Source organism: Clarias gariepinus, chromosome 18, assembly GCF_024256425.1.
Source record: "Clarias gariepinus isolate MV-2021 ecotype Netherlands chromosome 18, CGAR_prim_01v2, whole genome shotgun sequence".
Taxonomy (NCBI): Eukaryota; Metazoa; Chordata; class Actinopteri; order Siluriformes; family Clariidae; genus Clarias; species Clarias gariepinus.
This window is the reverse complement of record NC_071117.1, coordinates 20,584,218-20,608,007: the sequence shown is the minus strand read 5'-3', so window position 1 is coordinate 20,608,007 and position 23,790 is coordinate 20,584,218. Positions and strand designations below refer to the sequence as shown.

Here is a 23,790-nt window from a genome sequence, read left to right as displayed (position 1 = left end):
TGCCCATTGTGGATTGATTTGTCTTTCCGAATTGCCTCTAGTGTGCCCAGTGATGGGTTGGTATCCAGCATTGTCCCCCCCCATGTTCCCTGGGATGGATTCCCTCCCTCCATCACCCTACACAAGATAAGCAGTATAGATAACCGATAGGTGGATAATGCAATTACTGAAGAAAAGAAAGGTGTTCAAATAGTTTTATTCAGAATTATGCTGTATCACACACACACTCAACAATTACTTGTAATAACAAAATAACTTGTCCTGACGTTCCATACAATCTCTTGAAGTGTGCAAAGGTTATAAAATTATACTATTACATCCTGTTGGCTTCTATTTAAAAGCACATTAAAAGATTGGCATTAACTAGTAGATGTTTCAACTTCAGAAATACACAATACCCATGAACACATCCAACGCTCTTTGACACAGCCACTGCGACACGAGAGACCCGTGACTGCACTGGACGGCGTGAAGTTCGGGATGGTTTAAGGCCATTGTTAAGGAAACTGATGTTGGCAAAGTCGATGCCAGTGTAACCCTGAATATATATCGGTACAGACTAAAACACATAACGGTGTGCATTTGAATCAAGTTGGAGAATGAAATGATTCCATTAGTACATACAGTAATTACAAGCCATGAGTTTAAACCAAATCAAGGAGATGTATGGCATCCTCTGAAAGCATCACGATGATTTTTATGGTGGTTGGTGCTGACAAGTATAATAATAATAATAATACGCAGTAACAAGGGAAAGCTTGAGCTTGCTTTTTTTTTTTTTTGACGAGAGATACCAACAGCGAGTGACTGTGGAACTGAGAACTTCATTTCATTTATTAACCACAGCTGCTTATCCGATACTGCACATTCTGAGGGATCATGATATGAAAATGTACATTTAAAAGCAGCTCGAGCCAAACAAAAAGGTTTTACCGCATGACAAGGAAGAGGATGATCAATACACAGCGTTAATACCATGAAGTCAGAAAGCTTATCTTGGAGAACTGACCAACACATTTACAGTGCAGCTTAACCCTGTGCCATTTAACGCACAGCTCACACTTCGCCTTCAAATCCATACTACTCCTTATAACTTAAAGAAAAACTCCACCATGAAGCACATTGAACACAATTACACTGAAATATTTCTGAGGTGTTCAGCGTTTCTGATGAGAATTACTTGATCATGCTGGATTTTCATTATACTTGTGAGAAGTTAGTGGTTTTCGATCGGAGAACTCTGGATGGACATTTGAATAGACTACAGGTACATGGTCATAGTAAGGATTATAAATAGTCATCCATGGTGGAGATTTTCCCTAAATGTGTATAGAACCAATACATTCCTGCAGCAATTTTTTTTTTTTTTTTTTTTAAAGATGTGCTATTGCAGTGCCATAAACTGGCTGTCGTTTGTAGAAATTGCTAAATTCAACCATATTAAAAACAGAAACTGTGTAAGCAGATGCATTCACGCATAAATAAATAAAAAATTACATATTTCAAACACACACACTTGCACTACTTTTCATAAAAATCATGATCATTCCATTATACAGTATAAAGGCCCAGTTCAATGATAGAAATGACTGAAAGCTGTGTGCTTTCAGGCAAAAAAAGCCTTCCCTTTAGACTTTATATATTTAAAAAAAAAAAAAAAAAACATGCATACATTGTACATATACTGTATATTAGGGAGAAGTAGGTTTATGTATATATTTATATTGCCTTTATATAACTGTCAGGAGAGGCTGCCATACTTGCACTCCTTCCTGCATTTGAAATGAAATTAAATAAAATTGGCACTCCAAATGAAAAGAAAACTCTACAGGGGTAGATCTAAGACAACTACAGGGATTTCTGTATTAAAAATGTCAACCAAGCAGCATCTCCTCCCTGTACTGAAAGAGGATATGAAGAATGAATAATAATTAAAAAAAAGAATAACTCCTCCACAAAATATACAATCATACACAACTGTAACTTTAGGATTATGAGAGTATGATATGTAATGAAATGTTGGCATGTCCCATGTGATCCTCCAGTTCTTTAAAAAAAAAAAAAAAAAAAAAGCTTAACGGGATCCACACTTTGAACCACATCAAGAGTCTTAAAATTTGGGACTGCACGTGGACAAGGAACTCCTGTGCTATCTGGATTAAAAAGGTATGTAGTCTGACGGATACATGACAGGAAGCCAGTTTTCGGTGTAGGTGGCGCAGTGCGTCCAGCCCAGTGACTTCATCAGCTGCGGGACAGACAGAGACAGTTACTCGTTAACAACTCGAGCTCTACAGACAAACTTTTAATTTTAGTTCAAGATTAAGGAGGCACCATGCTAACCTGAATACAGTTCTTCCAGTTTTCCTTGCTGGGTTTGTCTTCAACAATTTTAGAAGCGTACTTCAAGGCTCTTCCGTACATTTTATTCGCCAAGGCGTGTTTGTAGGAAAATGACAGAACCTGCAAAGGAAGCAGAAGGCTTATCAAAATAAAAATACAAAAATCAAAGTATTAGGTTATTTATAAATCACACAGTGGACAGTGTGTGTGGGGGGGGCTTTCCAGGTTCTTAGACCACATGACCTAAAATTTTCAAACAAAGATGATTTCCCCTCTCAAAAAATGTCCGCAACTTACGAATGAGTTCCACTCCGGGAGTCTTATACGCCTTTGACATGAAAATGCAATGTAAATTATACCGATCCACTTGACTAAATCTCTTTCCCATTTCCCCACACTGCCATCATGTGGATATTTCGCGGATTATTCACCATATAGGATTATTCACCATCAGGACAGCTTTACAGGACAGCCAGTTTCTATCATCATGCTCCCAGATTGATTCGTTCTGCAGGAATTTATAATTCGTAAGTTAAGGACTAACTGTACAAAATTCACACACACCTTAGAGTCGGTGAGCTCGGCCCACTTTTGAACCTCCCAAAAAGTGTCATTCAGTGATTTAACCACTCCGTGGGGGTCCTCTTCAGAGCTTCCCTCCTCCCCTGAGCTCGCCCCCTCCTGCTCTGGAGGATGCATGAGCAGTTCAGCCAGAGCGCAGCCTTTTCTACAGAGAGCGTCTAGCAGTGATGACTTCTGTTTCTCCATATCGCTGCGAAAGCAAAGCCAAGTCACAAAGATTTGAAATAGTCGACTGAGTGAGGGGCTTCGGCTTTACAACACAACTAGCGTTATGTTCATTCTGTTAGACTATAAGTCGGATTCTACACACACAGTGTGTACACTCGTTGTTGTTTTTTTACCTCTTTATAGAGGCTGCATCTGGACGAGGGTCTGTCTTCATTGTGAGATACACTGCCAGTGCAGTCTGGTCGATTTGAGAGATAACAATATCTGCTGCTGCCACAATATCCTGCAATCGCTTCAGTCGTTCCTGAAATTAAAAAAATTGAAAAATAAATAAAGTGCGCTTACTGTTTGTGCGCACACAGATGAGAAGGAGAACAAAGTAAAATACCTTCTCTGAATCCAGTTGATGCAGTCGTTGGACATGGAGAGGAAGATAATTTGCAAAGTTCTCCTTGAGTTCATCGTATAAAGTGTTGTTGTCCAACCTGAGGATTAAAAATAAGCAATTAAAAAAATATATACAGGTGCAAGATCACAAAAATGTGAGTAGAAAGTAATAAACGTCCAAACTGACTTTGTCATCCACTGAATCTTCAAGTCTCTGAGGGCTTCAGAGAACTCTTCCTTCACGTCCTTCTCCTTCTCCCCATCCTTTTCCTTCTCTTTGCCTCCGTTCTTTGATTTGTTCGGGGCGGAGATCAGGTGGTAGAAAATTGGCACAGTGTCCTAAAATGAGAGAAAAAAAAGGAAAAAAAGAAAAAAAAAGAAACAAGATTTACAAGGTCATCGTTTCATTACTAAAACATATGACATTATTGAGGTACAGCAGACTTCGATCCACCACAAACCTTCTGCTCTTTAAAAGAAATGTACACAAACATGGTCAATGATAAAAGTATTTAAGGTAACGTTTTATTCCAATATAATAACCTAAATGTAATCTATATAAATATATATTTTTAAGACATTATGGAGACGTCAACAACAAGATGGACAGCTGACATGACATGTGATGTTTAGGGGTTATTTTGGAGCTTCATAAAATCATCACATACTGTACATTGTAGAAGGATACTTACAGGTAGAGTGTATAGATTTAAACTCACCTGCTATTGAAAATAATGCCATTTATACTCCTTTCTCTGAACTAGTATAATAAAATTATTACATTTGCAGATTGACAGAACTCTAGCCCATCCAGTACCTTTTTAAATTTTCCTTGTCGTTTGGCTGAGGCTTGGCCCTGGTGGTCAAGAATAACACACAATGAAGGAGAGAAGAGAAAACACACACACACTAGGATCTCTCTCTTTCTATTCATCTAGTCTGAAAAATCTGTCTTTAGCATTTTGTGTAAACCTTTTAAATCCTGATTCTTAAATCTCAAACTGCTGTAGCTAATACACCAGCGTGGTTAGTCAGGGTTACTTGCTGAAAGCCACCTAGTGGTGATTATGCTGAAATTTAAATTCAAGAAATCCAGTTCATAATTCCAGCTACATCTCATTTCAATTGTGTATAATACAGAGATACTCAAGTTTTTACTTTGTTTGTTGTTTTTTTTTTTAAATAGTGAGGTCTAAATCAAGTCTCTTCCATCTGTCATCAGTGGAACACCAGAAAAAAGTGAACAAAACCCCTCCAGCATACACCAGTGGTGATGTTTTGAGTATGAAGCACACCACATAGACGCACAATTTGAAGATCAGACTCAAGCCAAGTATTTGGAAATTTTGTATTTAGTTCTTCCCTGGGTTGTACTACTAATTTATGTTTGAATTGCTTTGTCAGATCTGTAAATTGTTTACACATTTGAGCAGAAATTTGCATCACATGAACAGCAAATTCATGAAGAGCAGCAGCAAATTCCACAGGACACTAGGGGTGAAAACTTCGTTAAAAACTCACAGTAGAATAAAATAAATTCAATATAAAAAAAAAATAATAATAATGCTGGACAGACTTCATCTGTGATGTCCAAGTACAGTCGACGCCCGCAAAGTCGCGGTTCAGAGTTTGTGGCATCAGATGTGCAGATTTTTCCTTAGAACTCAAATGATAATTGTTTGCAAAAGTATGCTCTGCAATTTTTTTTTTTACATTTCAATATATAATTTATGATGTTTCAATGCCTAACTATTATGGACAAAATAATTTACTAACTTTATAACAAAAATTAACGTAAATTCAGCTAAATTTTCATACAAAATATAATACTGCATAAATTTTTAAATACTGCAAAGAGAACACAAAGCGACCGCAGAGGAAAACGCGGCATGTGATGGTGAATCATTACTGTATTCATCCCACAGTACCTGTAACCAAAAAAAAAAAAAACCAAAAAAAAAAAAAAACAGCACATACCAAAGAAAACACGCTTGCATATAAGGGTAACATTGGGATTTTACATTCTAGCACTGTGGGAGACACAACAGTACAGTACACGGGTTTACCATTACATTCTGTTTTTGTTTTTTTTAAGGGTAAAGCTGCCTATCTTAAGTTTAAAAGTGTTTTGGCACAATACTTAGTGTTTAAACTATAAAAACAGTGCTTTAGGGACGCAATCCCAGCGAATTTCGGGGGTCGACTGTAATGTACATTTATACACCCTTAAAAGCAAAAAAATTATAATAAACCCCCTAATAAATAAATAAATCCTTCATATTATCATAAATTTATCTTGTTTAAAACTCCTACAAAATGAGGGCTGAAGCAGCATGCAACACACAAAGAGGAAGCTCCTGATTGGCCCAGATACGTGATAGGACTCAAATGCTGCACAAGCCACTAGCATAAAAGAAGCCTGACAACAAATAGGGCCACTCACCGCTTTTTTCCCGTACTCGCTCTTCGGTACAACCAGAGAGCCGGTCATGTAGCACCCTGGACCTGTCCCTTTAGGTATCCTAAAAGATTAATAAAAAATAAAAAAAATAACGCAAGAAGATCATAGACAACATTCAGGGCAGTTGTTCATGAGAGAAAAATGAAGACCTAAACTATAATCAGATACAGTAAATTGCCAAAAGTATTCGCTCACCTGCCTTCACATGCATGTGAACTTGAGTAACCTTCAATTTCTAATCCATAGGGTTTAATATGATGTTGACTTTGCAGCTTTAACAGCTCCAACTCTTTTGGGAAGGCTTCTCACAAGGGTTTAGGAGTGTGTTTATGGGGAATTTTTTGAACGTTCCTCCAGAAGCAGGTTTGTGAGGTCAGACACTGATGTTGGACGAGAAGGCCTGTCTCGCAGTCTGCGCTCTAATTCATCCCATCGGAGTTGAACCCAGGACTCAAGTTCTTCCACACCAAACTCGCTCATTCGTGTCTTTTTGGACGTTGCTTTGTGCACTGGTGCGCAGTCATGTTGAAACTGGTGTGGGGTTGTTTTTTGGGAGTTGGGCTTGGCCCCTTACTTCCAGCGAAAGAAACTCAACGCTTCAGCATATCAAAATATTTTAAACAATTTCATGCTCCAACTTTGTGCGGACAGTTTGGGGATGGCCCCTTCCTGTTCCACCATGGATGTGCACAAAGCAAAAACGGTCAAAAACTCCCATAAACACTCTCCTAAACCTTGTGAAAAACAACCAGAAGTGTTGAGGCTGCTATAGCTACAAAGGGGGCGGGGCCAACATCACATTAAACCCTATGGATGTTCAAGTTTATATGTATGTATGGAAGAGCTTCATTAGTACTTCACAACCACTAAAATTACATCATTAAACAAACAGCAAAACCACACACTTGTCGTCTGATAGAGAGGTGATGTAGAATGGCTGTGAGGCTCCGGGTGCGAGAGTGAGAGAGTTTGCCTTCTTCTTGGCCAGCATGGCCGCCCGGTGCGTCTCGTACACGTCCAGGCTGAGCGTGGTGGAGAGGCGATGAGACACTACGAAAGGCAGGTCCTTCAGCCGCTCCAACTCGCTCTGCTGCTCGTGACGAACCTGGAGCCGGATAGTGTAGTCACCTTTCTCCAGCTTCAAAGAGTACTAATGGGTACCAGAGAAGATGTTCATGTTACAAAACACAGGTAAAATGGTACACACGGATAGAAACAACAAAATAATGATTTAAATAAAAAAGAGAAAGATTAATACTGTTTAATTAACCTGGTGAGGATATGCATCTCCAGATCCCATGAGTCTCTTGTTCTGGTCAAAGAGGAGCCAGAGCTGGCTGTCAAACTCGGACTCGTATAGTAGCTCACACAGTATCGGACAACTGGGGGTCACCTCACCGCTTTTAGGCTGGAAAAAAACAAGAAGTGGAACTTAAAATGACTGGTGCATCTACAGTAGAGAAAAGTATGTTTTAGATTTCCAAGACGTTTTTTTCCCATGTGAACGTTGGAAATGTTTGAAAAACATCTTAAAATCCAAGTATCCACTTGTTCCATCTTGTTTGAGGACAGCATTTAGGGTGAGTAAAAGTGTACTGTGCATGCATGAACGAGGCAACAAATACAAGTAGTTACACACCTGGTGAAAGCTGTACGTGAGAATGATTTCATAAAGCTGTCGGTTGTTCGGCAGGACGTCTCTGCAGCCAAGCGCCTTTATTTTAAAACTTATCGGCCTATAAAATGACAAAAATTAAAAAAAATTAAATAAATAAATAAATAAATAATAAAATAAAACACACACATAAAACCTTTTTTTATTATTATAACTAGGGATGCACCGAAATTTCGGCCGCCGAAAATTTTCGGCCGAAATAGCATTATCGGTTTCGGCCGAAACGTAAGAAAGCGCCGAAAATAAAAGCCGAAATTGTCGCCACGCCTCTCCCATCCTCCCGTCTCGTTCGCGCTGTCATTACGCATCAAACACGGAGTATGTCGGCGGTTTGGAAGCACTTCAAAGAATAATTTTAATTAATTTGTAGTTTTTTTAATACAAACAAAAAGAAAATATTTTAAACATGTTTTTTAATAAAGCCATTTTCGGTTTCGGTATAGGTTTTCGGCCAAGTGCATCCAAAAATTTCGGTTTCGTTTTCGGCCCAGAATTTTCATTTCGGTGCATCCCTAATTATAACCAGTGTTTTTTTCTGAAATGTTGCGAACTACGCACACCAACCAAAAACACACAAGTAAATGTTTAGGTACCTAAGCGGCTGCACCCAGTTCTTCAGTGTGATGGTGGGCGACACCTCCTCGTATCTAATAGGAGACGACACCTCAAAGCTTGTTATGCCCTCGGAAGCATGCTGCGGAAAAGCAAACAAACCAAAACACACCCAAATGAGATTAAAAAAAAAGGAAGTAGAAATTCAAGTAGAAGACGGACACGTTTGTGGTTTGAGGAGGACACAAGGACACCTCTAAACATACTAAGGTAAAATTAAACGTATTATTAGTTACAATTATAAACAAAATAAAAAATAAAAAACCCATCACTAGTTATATGGGTGCTACGATCAGGATTTTCACCGGCAAAATAATCATATTTGAGAAAGCATCATACATTTAAAACTTATTTATTGGAAGGCAACGTATGCAACACTCTTATTATTTAATATACACTACCACTCAAAAGTTTAAACACACTTTCTAACTCCATGGTTGTCCCTGATTTGTATTTCTTTCTACACTGTTAAACAATGCTGAAGGTGTCCAAAATACACAATAATCTCCTTTGAGCAGGTGATATTGAGACGTATCTGCTACTTATGCTCTGTAAATCCTTCATAACGGCTTTAATTTGTGGTGATGTTTGTTAATTGGTGATTTCTGAGGCTGGTAACTCTAAATTAACATCTCCTCTGCAGCAGAGGTAATGTTTTGGTCTCGCTTTCCTGGGAAGGGGTCCGTTCTTCGTACGTCGCTTGACACATCCTAGATAAACTGACATCTAAGATGAGATCATCGTGCTAATTCCGATCTGGCTAAATTGGTTCTTCGAGCTCACCTGTGGTTGATGATTGGTATAGCTGGATTGAGTTGTCTAAGATTATTGCGCGTTCGTGGGTTGGTTTAAAAGGCGATATGCATCGACAGTTGAAGCACTGATCACCAGCCTTCCGATTGGTTGAGAAATAGAAAAAGAGCGGCAGAACTTTTTTTTGTTACACGTGTTATGCGCTGAAATGCCCCCCTGCCATGGATTGACCCCCCCTACATAATCGCTATCAAATATTATATTAGAACATAAATTCATAGGTTAATGGTTTACAAATTACATAAGACAATAAAATAAAATAAGCAATATAAAAATAAATATGTTGTATATGAAAAAAATTTTATATGAATATTTTTAAATACAACATGTATACTTATATTGTTTATTTTATAATCAAATTAGTTTCGTCCAATTTATCATTATAAAATATTAATTTTTAATGTATATAAATTAGGGATGCACCGAAATTTCGGCCGCCGAAAATTTTCGGCCGAAATAGCATTATCGGTTTCGGCCGAAACGTAAGAAAGCGCCGAAAATAAAAGCCGAAATTGTCGCGACGCCTCTCCCATCCTCCCGTCTCGTTCGCGCTGTCATTACGCATCAAACACGGAATATGTCGGCGGTTTGGAAGCACTTCAAAGTTTCAGATGAGGACAGCAAAGTTGCAATAATTGTAATTAATTTGTAGTTTTTTTAATACAAACAAAAAGAAAATATTTTAAACATGTTTTTTAATGAAGCCATTTTCGGTTTCGGTATCGGTTTTCGGCCAAGTGCATCCAAAAATTTCGGTTTCGTTTTCGGCCCAGAAATTTCATTTCGGTGCATCCCTAATATAAATATTTATTTGCATATTTTTATGACAAACCCCTGAAAAATAAATGTGGTACAAAGTAAACATTACACAAGAATTTGTATTAATGGTCTTGACGGCTGTCTTGTGCCTAGGATTTATTATAATAGTAATATCATATCTGATGATAAACCTATGAACTTATGTTTATATATAATATTTGATAGCGATTATGTGTGTGGGGGGGGGGCATATACTTTTCTTTTCCCACGCGAGTCAGTCCAGGTCAGTCGTGGTCTTTAACCAATCAGATGTGACCTCGCCATTTCAACCAATCATAACCCGCCAGGAGGGCAGGCTAAATCCTGTTTACATGAAATAAACCTGCTTCCGAGCAAGTTCAAGCTTACGGATATGTTGCTATGACAACAAATGCGAGTAGCGCATCGAAGAACGAAACAATCCAAGATCAGGACAAATCCAGCTAACTGAGTTAGCGACATACGAAGAACGGACCCAAGGTGTTCATGAGAGACAGTTTCCTCATAGTGCTTCATCCATAGGTGTTATTTCATAGCTTTGAAATCCTCAGTATTGTTGTAGAATGTGGAAAATAAATCACTAAACAAAAAAAAAAAATTATGCAAATGATTCCAAACTTCTAAAGGGGTAATTTAGATTATAAAAGAAACTGAAAAAGACGAAAAAGCTAAAAATTTACATTTCTTAATTAGCATCAAGGGGCTGAAATGTTTATCTAAAACACTACTGCCCTGCTATAGTCACTCGTGTATAAACTGAAGCACATGGAACAAAACCGCGTTAATAAAAAACAAATCGAAACTCTGCACCAAACGGTTTTAAATAAACACAGTCACTTTGTATTTGGCGACTCAATCATTAGTAATCAGCGAGAGCAGGCACTACTTTGTAAAAAAAATCTGAATTTCTGCATTTTTAAGAGACAATCTATCCATCTAATCTAGTCCATTATGCACAGAGCGGTAAAGTAATCTCGGCTACCTTCCACTCTTTATCTCTGTCTTCATTATTCCTTTTGTGATAATGGTTTGTGATGGAACTTTTTAAACGCTTCTGATATAGATGGTGGAGTGAGGGACAACTTACAAGATTTAATTGCTGTCTTTGTGGATAACTTTTCATACTAGATGAGTAATTTACGGTGTGTTGTTCTGAATAAGTGGTGAATAACGTTTGTTGTGTTAAAGCATTTGGCAGACGTTTCCACCATGTGGTTTTGCTTGCAAACTGCATGTTGCAAATTTGACAACTTTAAGAGAAACCTGGTGATATTTCCAGACAGGAGATGTGATGATGATGACGCGGCTGTAAACTCAGGTATTTTTTTTTTAACAGTATTGAGTTATGCGCAAGATGATTAGAGTCAAAATGTATAGATGACCGATTTGTAAAAATCTAGTGATTATCGACTGATTATCTTGACCGATTGACCAGAGGACCCTTAACTAGTTGACTTTATGCATAGCCGCTAAATCATATGGAATTAAAGAAAGTAAATAAATATTGAAAAAAAATCTGAAAAGAGGTTTAGCTTGACTTTAAATACTGTGATACTCACGATATGAAGAGGAGAAGGTGATGTTAGCAGCCCATGGAAGGATATGGTGTAGTCCACGACGACATCACCGAGACTGGCCCACCAACGAGCGATGCACACCTCTACCGTTCGGCCAGGCTAAAACAGAAACACATTGTCTATTACAGTAATACACCAGTGTTCGGTCACTTTCTATCTATACTGTACTGCTTTAACCGCTATGCATCTTTGCCCCATCTATAACTTATGCTCATCATAACACTACTGCATATTCCACCCGTATTTATTCTGTGTATCATGTTTATCTTTTTTTGATCATGCTGGAGCAACAACGTCTACACATGTCCATCTACAGCACAATGTTCGCACATATATACACTAAATCTTTATTACCTACTGTTTATACCATAACTTACCTATTCCATCTGCTGTTTTATTATAAAACATTGTTATAAATAAATACACACCCCTTACGCACTACTCCTGGTTAGATGCTAACTGCATTTAATTGTACTTTGCACAGTGACGATAAAACTGAATCTAATCTAAATCTTATCTAATCTAAATAACCTGTAGTTATTATCACATGATCACATGAGAATTGTCAGGTACCAGGACAGGAAACGCCTCCGTGAGCGAGCCCTTCTCCAGCAGCGAGGAGAACTTGTAGAACTCATTAGCTCGATAAGCCCTCTGCTTCACGAGGTGGACGGCATGAAGGACGAATTTGGAGGAGACGTCGGTGGACTGAGACGTTAATGTGATCTCTGACAAAAAACATTTATAGAAAGCATATTCACGATACTGCACTCATTTGTCGTGTCAAGGGGGAGATTTTTATTAGCATCCTGTTAGTGCATTATTTTTAGTTATGCTGGCACACATTCAGTTTATATCCACCTGCCCATGAGGTTCCTTGAGGAACTGTGACGAAATGGCGTCGTATCTGGCCTGGTCTGAAGTGAACGTCTTTGAAGGAGACATCGTGGCTCTCTGTAACCCTGTAAATAAAAAGCTGCATTAGTCACACAGGAAAGGAGACAAAAAGATAAAAAGACAAGGTAGAACATTTCCACAAACTTACTTTCTAGGGATTATAACCGTTATGGGAACTCTGAAGAGGGGACCTGCAGTGGGTGTGGCGGTATCATAAGCACACAGCTGTTGAGACAAACACACACCTGCATCAATCACCCCCGAAAACATTGAATTCAATGTATAGATTTTACACACACGCTCAGATCGATGAGGTAAACAGAAGAGCTTACCTCGGTGTAATGCAGGCCCTCTCGAAGTCCCTGTGGGTCGATGCGGACGTTAACGTGACGGCACTGGTTCATGAGCTCCAAGTGAGTCGGGAACTGCACCCACGATGCACTGCACGTGAGCGCCAGGTGCAACTGCAGTGAGATTCGTACAGAGTTTTCTGGGAGACAAATGCAAGCGATTAGTCACATGACCAAGGACTACAGGACCTGGTCACCATCGGAATGAACGTGCGTACTGGGCAGAGGTCGCGTTAGACTTTCTCATTGTCCGTCTTTTTGACGGACAGTGTCATTCACGTTTTCAAAAAGGTTTTATTTTTATTCACATTTTAAATTATGAACTTACAGGACGAACATATTGCCAAATTATTCATTTATTTATGAACAGAACAAAAGAACGAAAACAGCAGAAAGTATCATTTTACTAAATGTTTTTCGCACTGACAGTGGGGGCAATTAAACCATGACCATTTTTCCCAGAACCGGCAGATATAAACAACGAAACTTCCATAATCCATAACTCATGTTAGCCTTTCTACAGATGTCGCAGGACATTTTGCTGCCTTCCCTTCTTGGGAATTGCAGTTACAAATTACAATAGATCATCAGCAGCGTAATGCGTCAACAGATGCATCGGTCTGCATCTCCTGGCAGTTCAGTATTCTTCAGGATTTATATTCAGCTCACGAAATGTCTGCCAGTCATGAGATCTGATACGAGTGTCTGAGGGACGAAAGTTAAGCGTGAGCGCATAACACGGGTCTGGAAACTTGTGAGGATGTAATCTCACCAAGAAAGTGAGTATAGAGGGAAAATAGAATAGGAGACAGTGTTGAGGCTATTGATACACCACTGTAGAGTCTGTAAGAGAAGCAGACGTAGAGCCCTTTTGTATCACTTGACAGGACTTATCCTTCCAGTAAGAAAGCAAAGCGCTGCCATGCTGTGCTACAAATTACAACATGTAAATGGACAAAAGAGTCTTGTGGTTAATCTTGTCAAATCCTGCTGTAGAAAAAAATAACGATGATGGTGTGGCTGATCCGATCACCCAGGATGGATATTAAGGTCAGGTGTGAGTATGGCTACAAACAGAACAGGGGGAACTCGACTGCAAATAAATTAAACTTTCAGACACCTGTTGAGAAAGAACAGGGCAAATAGGGCAACACAGCGTGTCCCCCGACTTACGAACGAATTCCCACAAAGAGAGTCTTATACGCCTTTGACACGAATATACAGTGTAAATCATACCGACCCACTTAACTAAATCTCTGTCCCCTTTTCCCACACTGCCAGCATGTGGCCAAAAACCCTAACCACCCCTAAGAAAACAAATCTTATCAATTGTAATGGTGTTGTCTCTGTGCCTTTAAATCACAAGGGGAATTTCAGACACCATTTTGTCTCAGAGCTGTTTTCCACTGTATTGGACATTTTATACATTTACTTACACACGGAAAATATTGTATATAACTGTAAATATTGGTATCTGGTGCACTGACAGTATCCATTTTTTCTATAATACACGTGAGCTACTGCTGCGATCGAACCGGAGGGAGAACCGCATTCTGTTCATATCTGCTGGAAATCCGTAACTCGAATGTTCATAAGTCGGGGACTACCTGTACATCTTTTTCAAACTTTCTGTAAAGCCGCCATTTAAATACATAATAACACACAACTGAAGTGCCTTTTTCTCCTCTTACCAGTGTTTTCGGGAAAGACTGGCTCAATGCCGACTCCGTGATCAGATGGAGTGGAGACGTGGACGGCGTCCCTGAGGTAGATGCCCCGCTGGTTTCCCACGGTGACCACGAAACCCAGGTTACCAGTAGGAGTAGAAGCATGCTGCATGAGGTAGTCAAACGCTCTTTCCACCTACAGCAAATACAAACACATCAATCCCAATCCAAGCACACCAATACACACACAAACACACACACACACACACACACACACAAAATGTACCTGAATAATACCATGACCCTGTGCAAACACTTCAATATCGTCCACTTTTTGGGCTGTGTTTTCTAAAGCGCGTCTCACGGCTGCTGCTGTGGGTCGCATCCCGTTCTGCTTCAGCCCTTCACACAGACACTTCAAGTCATTTCAAACCCAGAATAATGAAAATGAGAACACCTTAAGAAAATGTCAACACACAACTAACTGCTCCGGTTATCACTTCTCTGTGTACAAAATTGTTGATTAACAGAAAACAACAGCCAGAAAGCAATACTAGAGGGATGTCACCAAACCAAGCATCAGTTGGGTCTTTCTACCTGAGAGAACGAGCGCAATGCCTCCACAGGCGTTAGGAGAGGACATGGAGGTGCCGTTCATTAGCTGTGTGCCACGCAAAGTCCAGTTGGGCACAGAGGCGATAGCTCCCCCTGGTGCACTGATGCTAACACCTAGAGCTCCGTCCGTACTGGGACCCCTCGAGGACCACGTGTACTGATTAGGAGGCAGCTTCTCCCTCAGCGAATATTCTGCCACCATCATGTCAGGTGTGACATAAGCGCCAACACCTAGAATATAAAAAAACAAACATTTAATGAATCCTTTTTTTTTTAAGCAATAAACATTTTTTTCGCTGATCTTAAACCGACCTATGACGCTACTCGTGGTTCCTCCCGGACATCCCACCGTGGAGAGACATGGCCCGTTGTTCCCAGCACTCGACACATAGACGACGTTATGCTTCTGCACCGCCTCGCTGATGATTTCACAAATTCTCCTAAAAAAAATATATATATATTTAAAAGATCAGACATTAACCAATAAGACAAAGGTGTTGTGGAACAAACTCGGGCATATTTACCTGCACAATGTCAACAAATACCAACGTTTCCAGGTTGTGTTTAAAAAAAAATAGTTTACTGGATTTAAAATAACTGGCCAGTAAATAAATTAAGGCATTTAGGATTTATGCTTAAACAGAATTAATCCAAACTTTCTTCTACAGTCAGTTAATGCACATTTAGCTCAAGACGCTGCGTTACAGAGTGCTGACTATGCATTCTCAGTAGCTGGGCTCATTAGCTCACCCTGAGTTTGGCCAGTGCGTTGCCTCTCCGTAGCTGTAGTTCACAAGGTCGCACTTGTAGTTAATGACCTCGATCATCTGTTTAAAAAAATTTTTTTAAAAAAACATGAAAATGAGGCATAAATGTAAAATAATTTACTTTTAACATGAAAAAGACAATAAAAAGAAAATAAGTAAATAAACCCAAATATAAAACATTAAACGCATCAATTTAATACAGGTAGTCCCCGACTTATGAACATTCGAGTTACAAATTACTGCAAATACAAACGGACATTCGTAGATGCGAACAAATCATGTAAGTAGCTTACGTGAATTGTACAAGAAAATAGACACTGCACTGCACCAGATACCAATATTCACAATATTTTCAGTGTGTAAGTGAATGTATAAAAAGTCCAAAGTCTGGTATACTGTATGGGCGCGCGTGTGTGGGGGGGGTTTAGGAGAAATGAGTCGGCTTCAATCAATCAATCAATCAATCCTGGAGGACAATGATAGAAAATGTCTGTCTTGTAAAGCTGTCCTGACAGAGAATAATCCTAATTTCAAGAAATCCTTAACGAGACAGAGTTCATAGTCCAATACAGTGGAAAACAGCTCTGAGACAAAATGGAATCCGGGATTCTTCTCACGATTTAAAGACAATACTTCTATTTCACTATGAGATTCAGTTCCTTCGGTGCAGTTACGGTTTTTGAAAAGGGGACAGAGATTTAATCGAGTGGATTGGAATGCTTTACATTGTATATTGATGTTAAAGGCGTATAAAGACTCACTTTGTCAGACTTAAGAACAAATCTGACTTACAAACCTACTTCTAGAACAAAAATTGTTCGTAAGTAGGGCACTACCCATAAATAAAATCGTTTATAATATTTGGATATCATTAATCAACTGTTACGTTTTCAAATTTACCAACAATCCTACCCACATTCTCCAGCTTATTTGTACTCATCACAATTTTATTAAAACTCCTAAAGTTAAAGGTTATTAAACTCTTAGAGATACTGTAAAGTATAGCGTAATTTAAGAGTGCCAATGCTATGTGCTCCTACCGCACGGATAAGGCCTGTTCCCGTCTCCATAGTGCTCAGACGAGTATCCCCTATTTTCAGCGCCAGGATTTGGGCACCAGGGGCCACACCGTTTCTCTCCGGCTCATCGGGGAAGTAACCGGCCGCAATGCTGGCGACATGAGTCCCATGAGCACCTGCAAAAACAAAAATTCAAGATGAAAAGATTTATATATATATATATATATATACACACACACACACACACACACACACACACACACATATATATATATATATATATATATATACACACATACATACACACACGAACAATTACGTGGAGAGCATGAAAATAAAAGCGCTTTTATTACAGTAAGACTAATCAAGAGCCAAGACACTAGACTCAAAAGGTCTTTACACACCAGAGGCAAATCTCTCAAATGTTTCTTTTTTTTCACATTTTTCTTGCATAAAGAGCATTTTACATCAACAACGCTGGAAAAAAAAATTTAATAAAGAATCCCTTCACCCCGGATCTAGTATCCCAACTTTTTTTTACCAGTGACGATACTGCCTCTGACCAATTACAATGCAGCTTGTTGAAATGTCAATCGATGGCGCAGATATTTACAATAAAAAGGACAAAAATTACAAAGAGTACATGACAATGGATGGGGACAAACAGCTAAAGAACTTCAATGTGACAACGGGGTGTTTAAAAACAACCAAGTAGTTTTTATTACTTTTATTTTTACCTCCTGCAGTGTATACACTTTAAATATATCTGCACAGCTGTGCTAGTTTGTTATATGTTGGTCATCAACTGGTCAGTCTGAGAGTTGCATACAATAATGAGCAAACCTTTATCTAACGTAATGTAAAAATTTATCATGAATCTGAGAATAATGACAAAATATGGACATCACTTTTTTTGTTACTGTGCTGATAAAGCAGAGATGCTGTGTTTCTAGGCATTAAACACTATGTTAAGTGTGTGAGTGAAGTAGTTGCAGTTATTGTTCCTTGGTGTTGTAAATGAGGATGTGAAAAAGCTGTGGAAAAATCTGAAAGATACCTCTGAGAGATAGAGAAGGGTGAGGCAAGGAGTGACCAGGCACTGGAATCTATTTTTGTAACTTTTTAAAAACCTTTTATTAAATCGTTCCCGTTTCTTAAGACTCAGCACAGCTTACATTATTTACTTTACTAGTATTCTAACCTCCACTAGTGACGATGCAGAGAGTGTTCCCCTCGTCATAGATGTTGATGGAGTAATTGAGCATCTCAGCATCTCCTAGCGTGGCATACTCTTGTCTTTCCCTGTAGGAACTGAGCACGGTACAGGACGCCAGGTCTCCGCTCTCTGAAGTATCCACCACTGCCCTGCACAGAAACATCATTACAGTAACCCACAAACAACCAGGCACAATAGGAAAAACAAAATTAACTGACTTACACCATTTTCAAACTTTCAGAATTCATAACATTATTATTATTTATGAATAGAAATCCCAAACGCTTTAGTAGAGATGTGGGAAAACATGCAAACTCCATGCACACAGACCCGAGGCAAAAATCCAACTCTCAACCCTGGAGGTGTGATTCTACAGTGCTAACCACTACGCCACCGTGCCACCGCTCAAATATTTCTTGCTTCGAGATGCCAGTTTTGTGTATATAATTTGTACCTCCAGGTGATGCCGTCATGCCACGACAAGCAGTCGTAAACAGGCCCGGGGTCGCTGTACTTCTTCTCCATCATCCCCAAGAGCTCACTGTGGCTCTGCAACTCCTCTTTCTGCAGCTTCTCCATCTGATATCAAAAACAAACACCCGGTTAACTAATAAGCACTGTTATAGTAGGAGCTGACGACAGAACAACAAAGACTAGCATTATTACGGTTGTAGCTGAATAATAACTGGAACATTAATAATTGAGTGTTTTAACAGTCAACAGTTAAGCTTTTTTTTTTTTTTTACCAATTATAAAGAACTGATCAGATCATATCTAATCAAAGTCTTAATTCTGACTTCAGTAGGAAATGTCAGCATCCAACCTGTGATGGGCTGGAATGAGCCAGGTCAAACTCCTCCGTCTTGCGACTGGCCTCGGCTAGAGCTGCTCTGTGCGCAGGGTCCCACATCTTCTCCTTGCGCTCTTTCTGGTTTACACACCAACACACACACACCATAGAATTATAACATACACACAATTTCCAGACAAATATTTTCTGTTTTTTTACGTGCACTTGTAGTTTTGTCCTGCTACAAATAAAAGCACTATATTCCACTCAATTTTATTTGCACTTTTAACAATTGACATTGTCGCAAAGCAGCTTTACACAATCAAAAGAATTATTTAAGTCTGTATGAAACGTGAATGTGTATGAATCAAAATGACAATGTCCCTGATGAGCAACTTGAGAGGAACCAGACTCAACAGGGAACCCATCCTCATTTGGGTGAAAACGAATAGCAGGGATTGATGTGCATAAAACTATGTGAGACTGGAAGTTCAGTATAACAGGAGATGTGTTAAATTAAATGGAGTCCAGTTTGTTCCTGAAGGCTCAGGCAGACTGTAGGAAATTCCAGTCCTGAACTATTGAGCGACTAAAATCACAGGTCCTCAGAGAACAGCTGTTTGCATCAGTCGAGGACAGGACCGTCTTCGTGGAAAAGTGGAACCATTGTCTATATCTACAAGTCATCTAAATCAGCGGTCCCCAACAACTGGGCCGTAGACCAGGACCGGGAGGCACAGAAGGATTTTTTTTTTCTGATTTATCGGAAACTACGGTGGGTTTTATTTTGAAAAATGATCAAATCATCGCACATTCACTTCAGTCTGTACCTCTTTCCCATGCTACTCCCATTCAGTATCAGTTTTGACGACCAAGAAAAAATTAAGCTAATGTTACAAGTTAACAAAGGTCTTCGGAGAGCTTTTTTGAAAATGGGCAAATACCAACTAACTGGTGAGACAGCAGATTCTAAGACTGCCATCAAAAAGAAAGCTGCATTTAAAAGAAAATGCATCATGAAATCACCACAAAAGCACTAAAAAAAAGCCCGCTTCCATTTGCAACAATCTATCTTTGTGAAGGGGAGTTGTATTGCAGTAATGGCAAAGAAAACCAAATTACGGAGCAGACTAGACATAAGCACTACACTTCGCTAGCGATAGTCTCCCATCAGTCCTAGACGGAACTGCCTCGTCGAAGGGAAACTAGCGCTGAGCTGACACTCATTCTGCGCTATAGTATTTTATGCAGTTTTTTATGCTTTGTTTCGATCGAGCGATGACCGGTCCGTGGGAAATTCTTTCATACAAAACCGGTCCGTAATGAAGAAGGTTGGACACCACTGATCTAAATCACTGGATGTGAAAACCATCAATGTTTTGAGAAACAATAGTCTGTCTTAAAGCTGTTGTTTCTGAAGGTCTAAATATATATATATATTTTCATTACAAAAGCATCTAAACAGAGTGAAATTAATTTTGGCAACTTCTCTGTATCTATTTAAATCGAACAACAATTAATAGAAAGAGTATGGGTTTTCCATTCACACACCATTTTTATTTATTTATTTATTAACATTAAACAGTAATAGTTAAGTTCTGTTTTTAAATAAACACACAGTGGGGAAAAAAAATTGCTGATGTTTACCAGCATCATTAACATACCTGTATTCTCTCTTTGAGTGGTTTTGGAAAAAACTCATAACCATTTTTAACACCGATGTGATATTTTCCTGACGGGTTCACCCAGGCAGGAGGGATCTGCAAAAAAAAGAAATACATTTAAAAAAAAAAAGAAACTGAAGCCAACACATCATCTTCTGTGTGTGCAGACAGAGAGATATTACAGTACTCAAGTTACACTGAGGCTAAGACAAGGTGAGAAGCTTAGTAAGTAGTAGGAGGAATTTGAGAAATGGATATGATATCGAGTGTATATTAACACCTTGAGAGTGCGTCCAGAAAGTCCGAGCACTTCTCCGTCTTTTGGCTCCACCACAGTGGACATGTTGACGTCACCGCTGCCCGTCGTATCGATGATGTCCACAATCTTGGGCTTGCCTTCTGTGGTGGTCTAAACAAAACAAATTATAGAAAAATAATCAATCAAATGACATGATGTATTATTTTGGGACACACACACACACACACACACACACATCTCAAACATGCTCATTTATTAATTAAAGTAGCTATAAACAGTCAATTTCTCCTCACTAGCCTGCTTTTTTTTTCTTTTGTCATAAAGTGTTAAAACTGGAGACTCCTTCCATGGGTTTCATACTTTACAGTGAAACTTAATTAATTGTTTAATGTTTGGAGGTTGAGTGTTATCTGTTTCTCTCAGTTGTTGTGAGTAGTAGCTTTGATACAGCGTGATGAAATGTTGTAAACTTTAAACGCTCAAATTGAGTCTGTAACTCAATTTTTATAAGGAATATAAATGGACAAATTTTCTCTATCATTGTCCCACAGAGACTAGTCACAAGGAGGCTTTAATCAAAAAATTAACTCATTTGTAAATCTTTTACTATCATAACTAGAAGAAAAAAAACAATAGTTTTGACAGTGAAGTAAAATCTGGTGATTGATGCTCTTTTTAAAGCTGTGTGTTGATTTGTATGTGTCAAAAACACCACCAATCAAACTCCAACGTTTTGCTGTGTCTTGTGGTTATAAACCAAATGTCTAAAAACCTAAAAAATAATAATAATAACATGTTTACACGAATCTAATGCTGTCCATCGATCAATTCTACAAGAGACTGAAGAGAGAAACTCTCTCCTGCTACTGAAGTTCAGATTAGCCAGTTAGCATCACACCACATTACCTCACATCTCTAAGAGAGGATGACACAGCTCATTGTTTTCGCCTATTATTTACACAAACATGATATTACGTGATTCTTCCCACAGCAAGACAGAAGTGTTTCGTGATTAAAAATGTCAGCGGTACACCGTGTCGGCTTTCTGCCCCGTTAGCACGTTACACAAAGCCAGATGAATCGAGCTCCTAGCCGCGGCCTGCTCATCCTGCTCGAAGCCGCGGTCTCGCGTTACCTGCATGCCCGGCGCACCCGGGTCCACCCCGGTGTCCAGGATAGCGATAAGCACCCCCCGTCCATCGTACTCAGGAAACCTGGTCAGGAAAGAAGCAGCACCGGTCTCCTTTTTCGGCAGCAACCCGTGTAAAGGAAAGGAATCTTCAACAGAGCGAGTAGCCATGACCCGACCAGAGAGGGATGAAATGAAAACAGTGCTAAAGCAGCCTAAAGCGAACAGCCGGTGAATCGGGACGGGTGGGTTCTTAAAGAAACAGCAGCCTGACAGGGCTCGATGTTAAATAGCTGCATGTGCACTACACAAGCGCCCTACCTCGAGCCTGAGCTACACTGTACCTTCTAGTGCACTAAACATTCGAATCTCGTCGATCGACACACATCCTTAGGTTTATTCACAAAAAAAAACATGCAGATGGCGTTCTTGTTTAAGGCTCTAATTTTATACTGCATTTAGAATAACAGGTGGTTTAAACATAGTAAAATTGTCTATGTTTATCTCTACACTGCTACTGTACGGAGCCTTTCTGGTGACATTGGAGGAAAAATATTCTGTATAAATAATCTTTATATTTTATTCACTCACTAAGTCGTGGGAACGAGATACTATGTAGTGACCATGAGTTACTAAGGCGTGGGGCTAGGATACAACTCTATGTTGTGGCCACGACTTACTAAGGAGTGAGAATGAGATACTATGTTTTGGCCATGACTTACTGAGGTGTGGAAACGAGATACTACTTTATGTTTTGGCCATGACTTACTAAGTCATGGGAATGAGATACTATGTTGTGGTCATGACTTAATAAGCCATGGGAATGACATACAATGTTGTGTCAACATAGCTGTATGATGTGACAAAATGATTGTTTTTTTAAAGGCAATCATCCATCTATACTAACAAATATAAAGGAAATCATTTTCAGTTTGTCCATAGTTTAAAATAGTCTAAATGCCATGAAGTTGGAGCCACAACATAATATCTTATGGTTATGCATTAAGCTTGTCTTGTCTCTATAATGGAAAGCCTTTAAACCTTCAAGCCTTCAAATAAACAGCTTTTCAGATCGGCACTGAACACAAGAAATAATTTAACAAATTAGAAATGAATGTATTACTCAATAAAGCTGTATTACATCGTTATTAGGCTATTATACACAAATAGAGGGATGGATAAATAGTAGAGATGGGAAGAAATTGGTTCAGTTATGTATTGCAACTTTTTTGTGTGGCAATCTTTATATCGCAGCACTGATTCTAAAATCACAATTAAAAATACAAATATTTATATATTTTTGCATTTGAGGTGGTAACATATTGCAGTTCCTCTGTAATCCTACAGGTGGTGCAGTCTAAATTATTCTATTCAAACTATTCAACTATTCAAATAAAATTGTGATACTTATAAGAACACAATACAAATAAAAAAGGCACAGAGGCATTGTGATAATATGCAATTGTATTAAAATTCTATTCATTATTTAAAAAGATATAATCATACATGGTTGGTTAAATATTACAGGGCTAAGGTAAAAAAATTAAATCACTGCCAAAACAGATCACATACAAAAGAGAATATCTAAAGACCAATGATACCCAGTAATTTAGGGAGTCTGGTGGATAATCAGAGAACTGTACATTAACCTTAAGGTGCTTTAACCACCTAAGATCCAGGGTTGCTTGGTGGGTTTCCTCCAGGTACTCTGGTTTCCTTCCACAGTCCAAAGACATGCAGAGTAGGCTGACTGCAACTGCTGTTTTCAAATTTCCTGCAGTGTGTAGAGTAAATGTGTGAGTGTATGCATGCTTGTGTGCCCTGCCATTATGACATGTTATTATTTATTTTCCCATCAACTGCAGTACCAGAACTCAACTCGATGATTCAAACGTAGAGCATCCCCATGAAATTTAATCTCTCCGTGAAGGTCACTTATGGTTGGGTGTAAAAATATACTCATTAAAACAAATAGGTTTAAGAAAAGTGCATGAATTCTTA

General features: G+C 38.9%; 1 protein-coding gene across 2 annotated transcripts; it reads right to left on the bottom strand.

Annotated features, from left to right (window-relative positions):
* Positions 1-182: 182 nt before the first annotated feature.
* tpp2 (tripeptidyl peptidase 2) lies at positions 183-22,039 on the bottom strand. Of its 2 annotated transcripts, XM_053477149.1 has the most exons (29): positions 21,796-22,039; positions 20,682-20,810; positions 20,402-20,497; positions 18,771-18,875; positions 18,402-18,526; positions 17,933-18,096; positions 16,753-16,907; positions 15,696-15,772; positions 15,258-15,385; positions 14,928-15,176; positions 14,617-14,732; positions 14,355-14,526; positions 12,646-12,803; positions 12,462-12,538; positions 12,278-12,378; positions 11,990-12,144; positions 11,399-11,515; positions 8,210-8,310; positions 7,581-7,677; positions 7,212-7,349; positions 6,847-7,091; positions 5,924-6,002; positions 4,298-4,336; positions 3,668-3,819; positions 3,482-3,578; positions 3,267-3,397; positions 2,908-3,115; positions 2,344-2,463; positions 183-2,248 (listed from the first exon to the last, which is right to left on the bottom strand). In XM_053477149.1, exons 1-29 carry the CDS (start codon positions 21,958-21,960, stop codon positions 2,159-2,161), a joined length of 3,786 nt encoding a protein of 1,261 aa, XP_053333124.1. In that variant the 5' UTR covers positions 21,961-22,039; the 3' UTR covers positions 183-2,158. The 2 variants fall into 2 exon arrangements, with proteins under 2 accessions (XP_053333124.1, XP_053333125.1); XM_053477150.1 differs by lacking the exon at positions 4,298-4,336.
* Between the last annotated feature and the right edge of the window lie 1,751 nt (positions 22,040-23,790).

Bases quoted from the DNA above. Each gene is read 5' to 3' on its own strand.
- tpp2 (XM_053477149.1), bottom strand. From the start codon at position 21,960: ATGGCTACTCGCTCTGTTGAAGATTCCTTTCCTTTACACGGGTTGCTG. The intron at 15,773-16,752 runs GTAGGAGCACAT...TTTTTTAAACAG, and splicing joins GAACAGGCCTTATCCGTGCG to ATGATCGAGGTCATTAACTA. The intron at 14,733-14,927 runs GTAGAAAGACCC...GTCTGTGTGAAG, and splicing joins CATTGCGCTCGTTCTCTCAG to GGCTGAAGCAGAACGGGATG.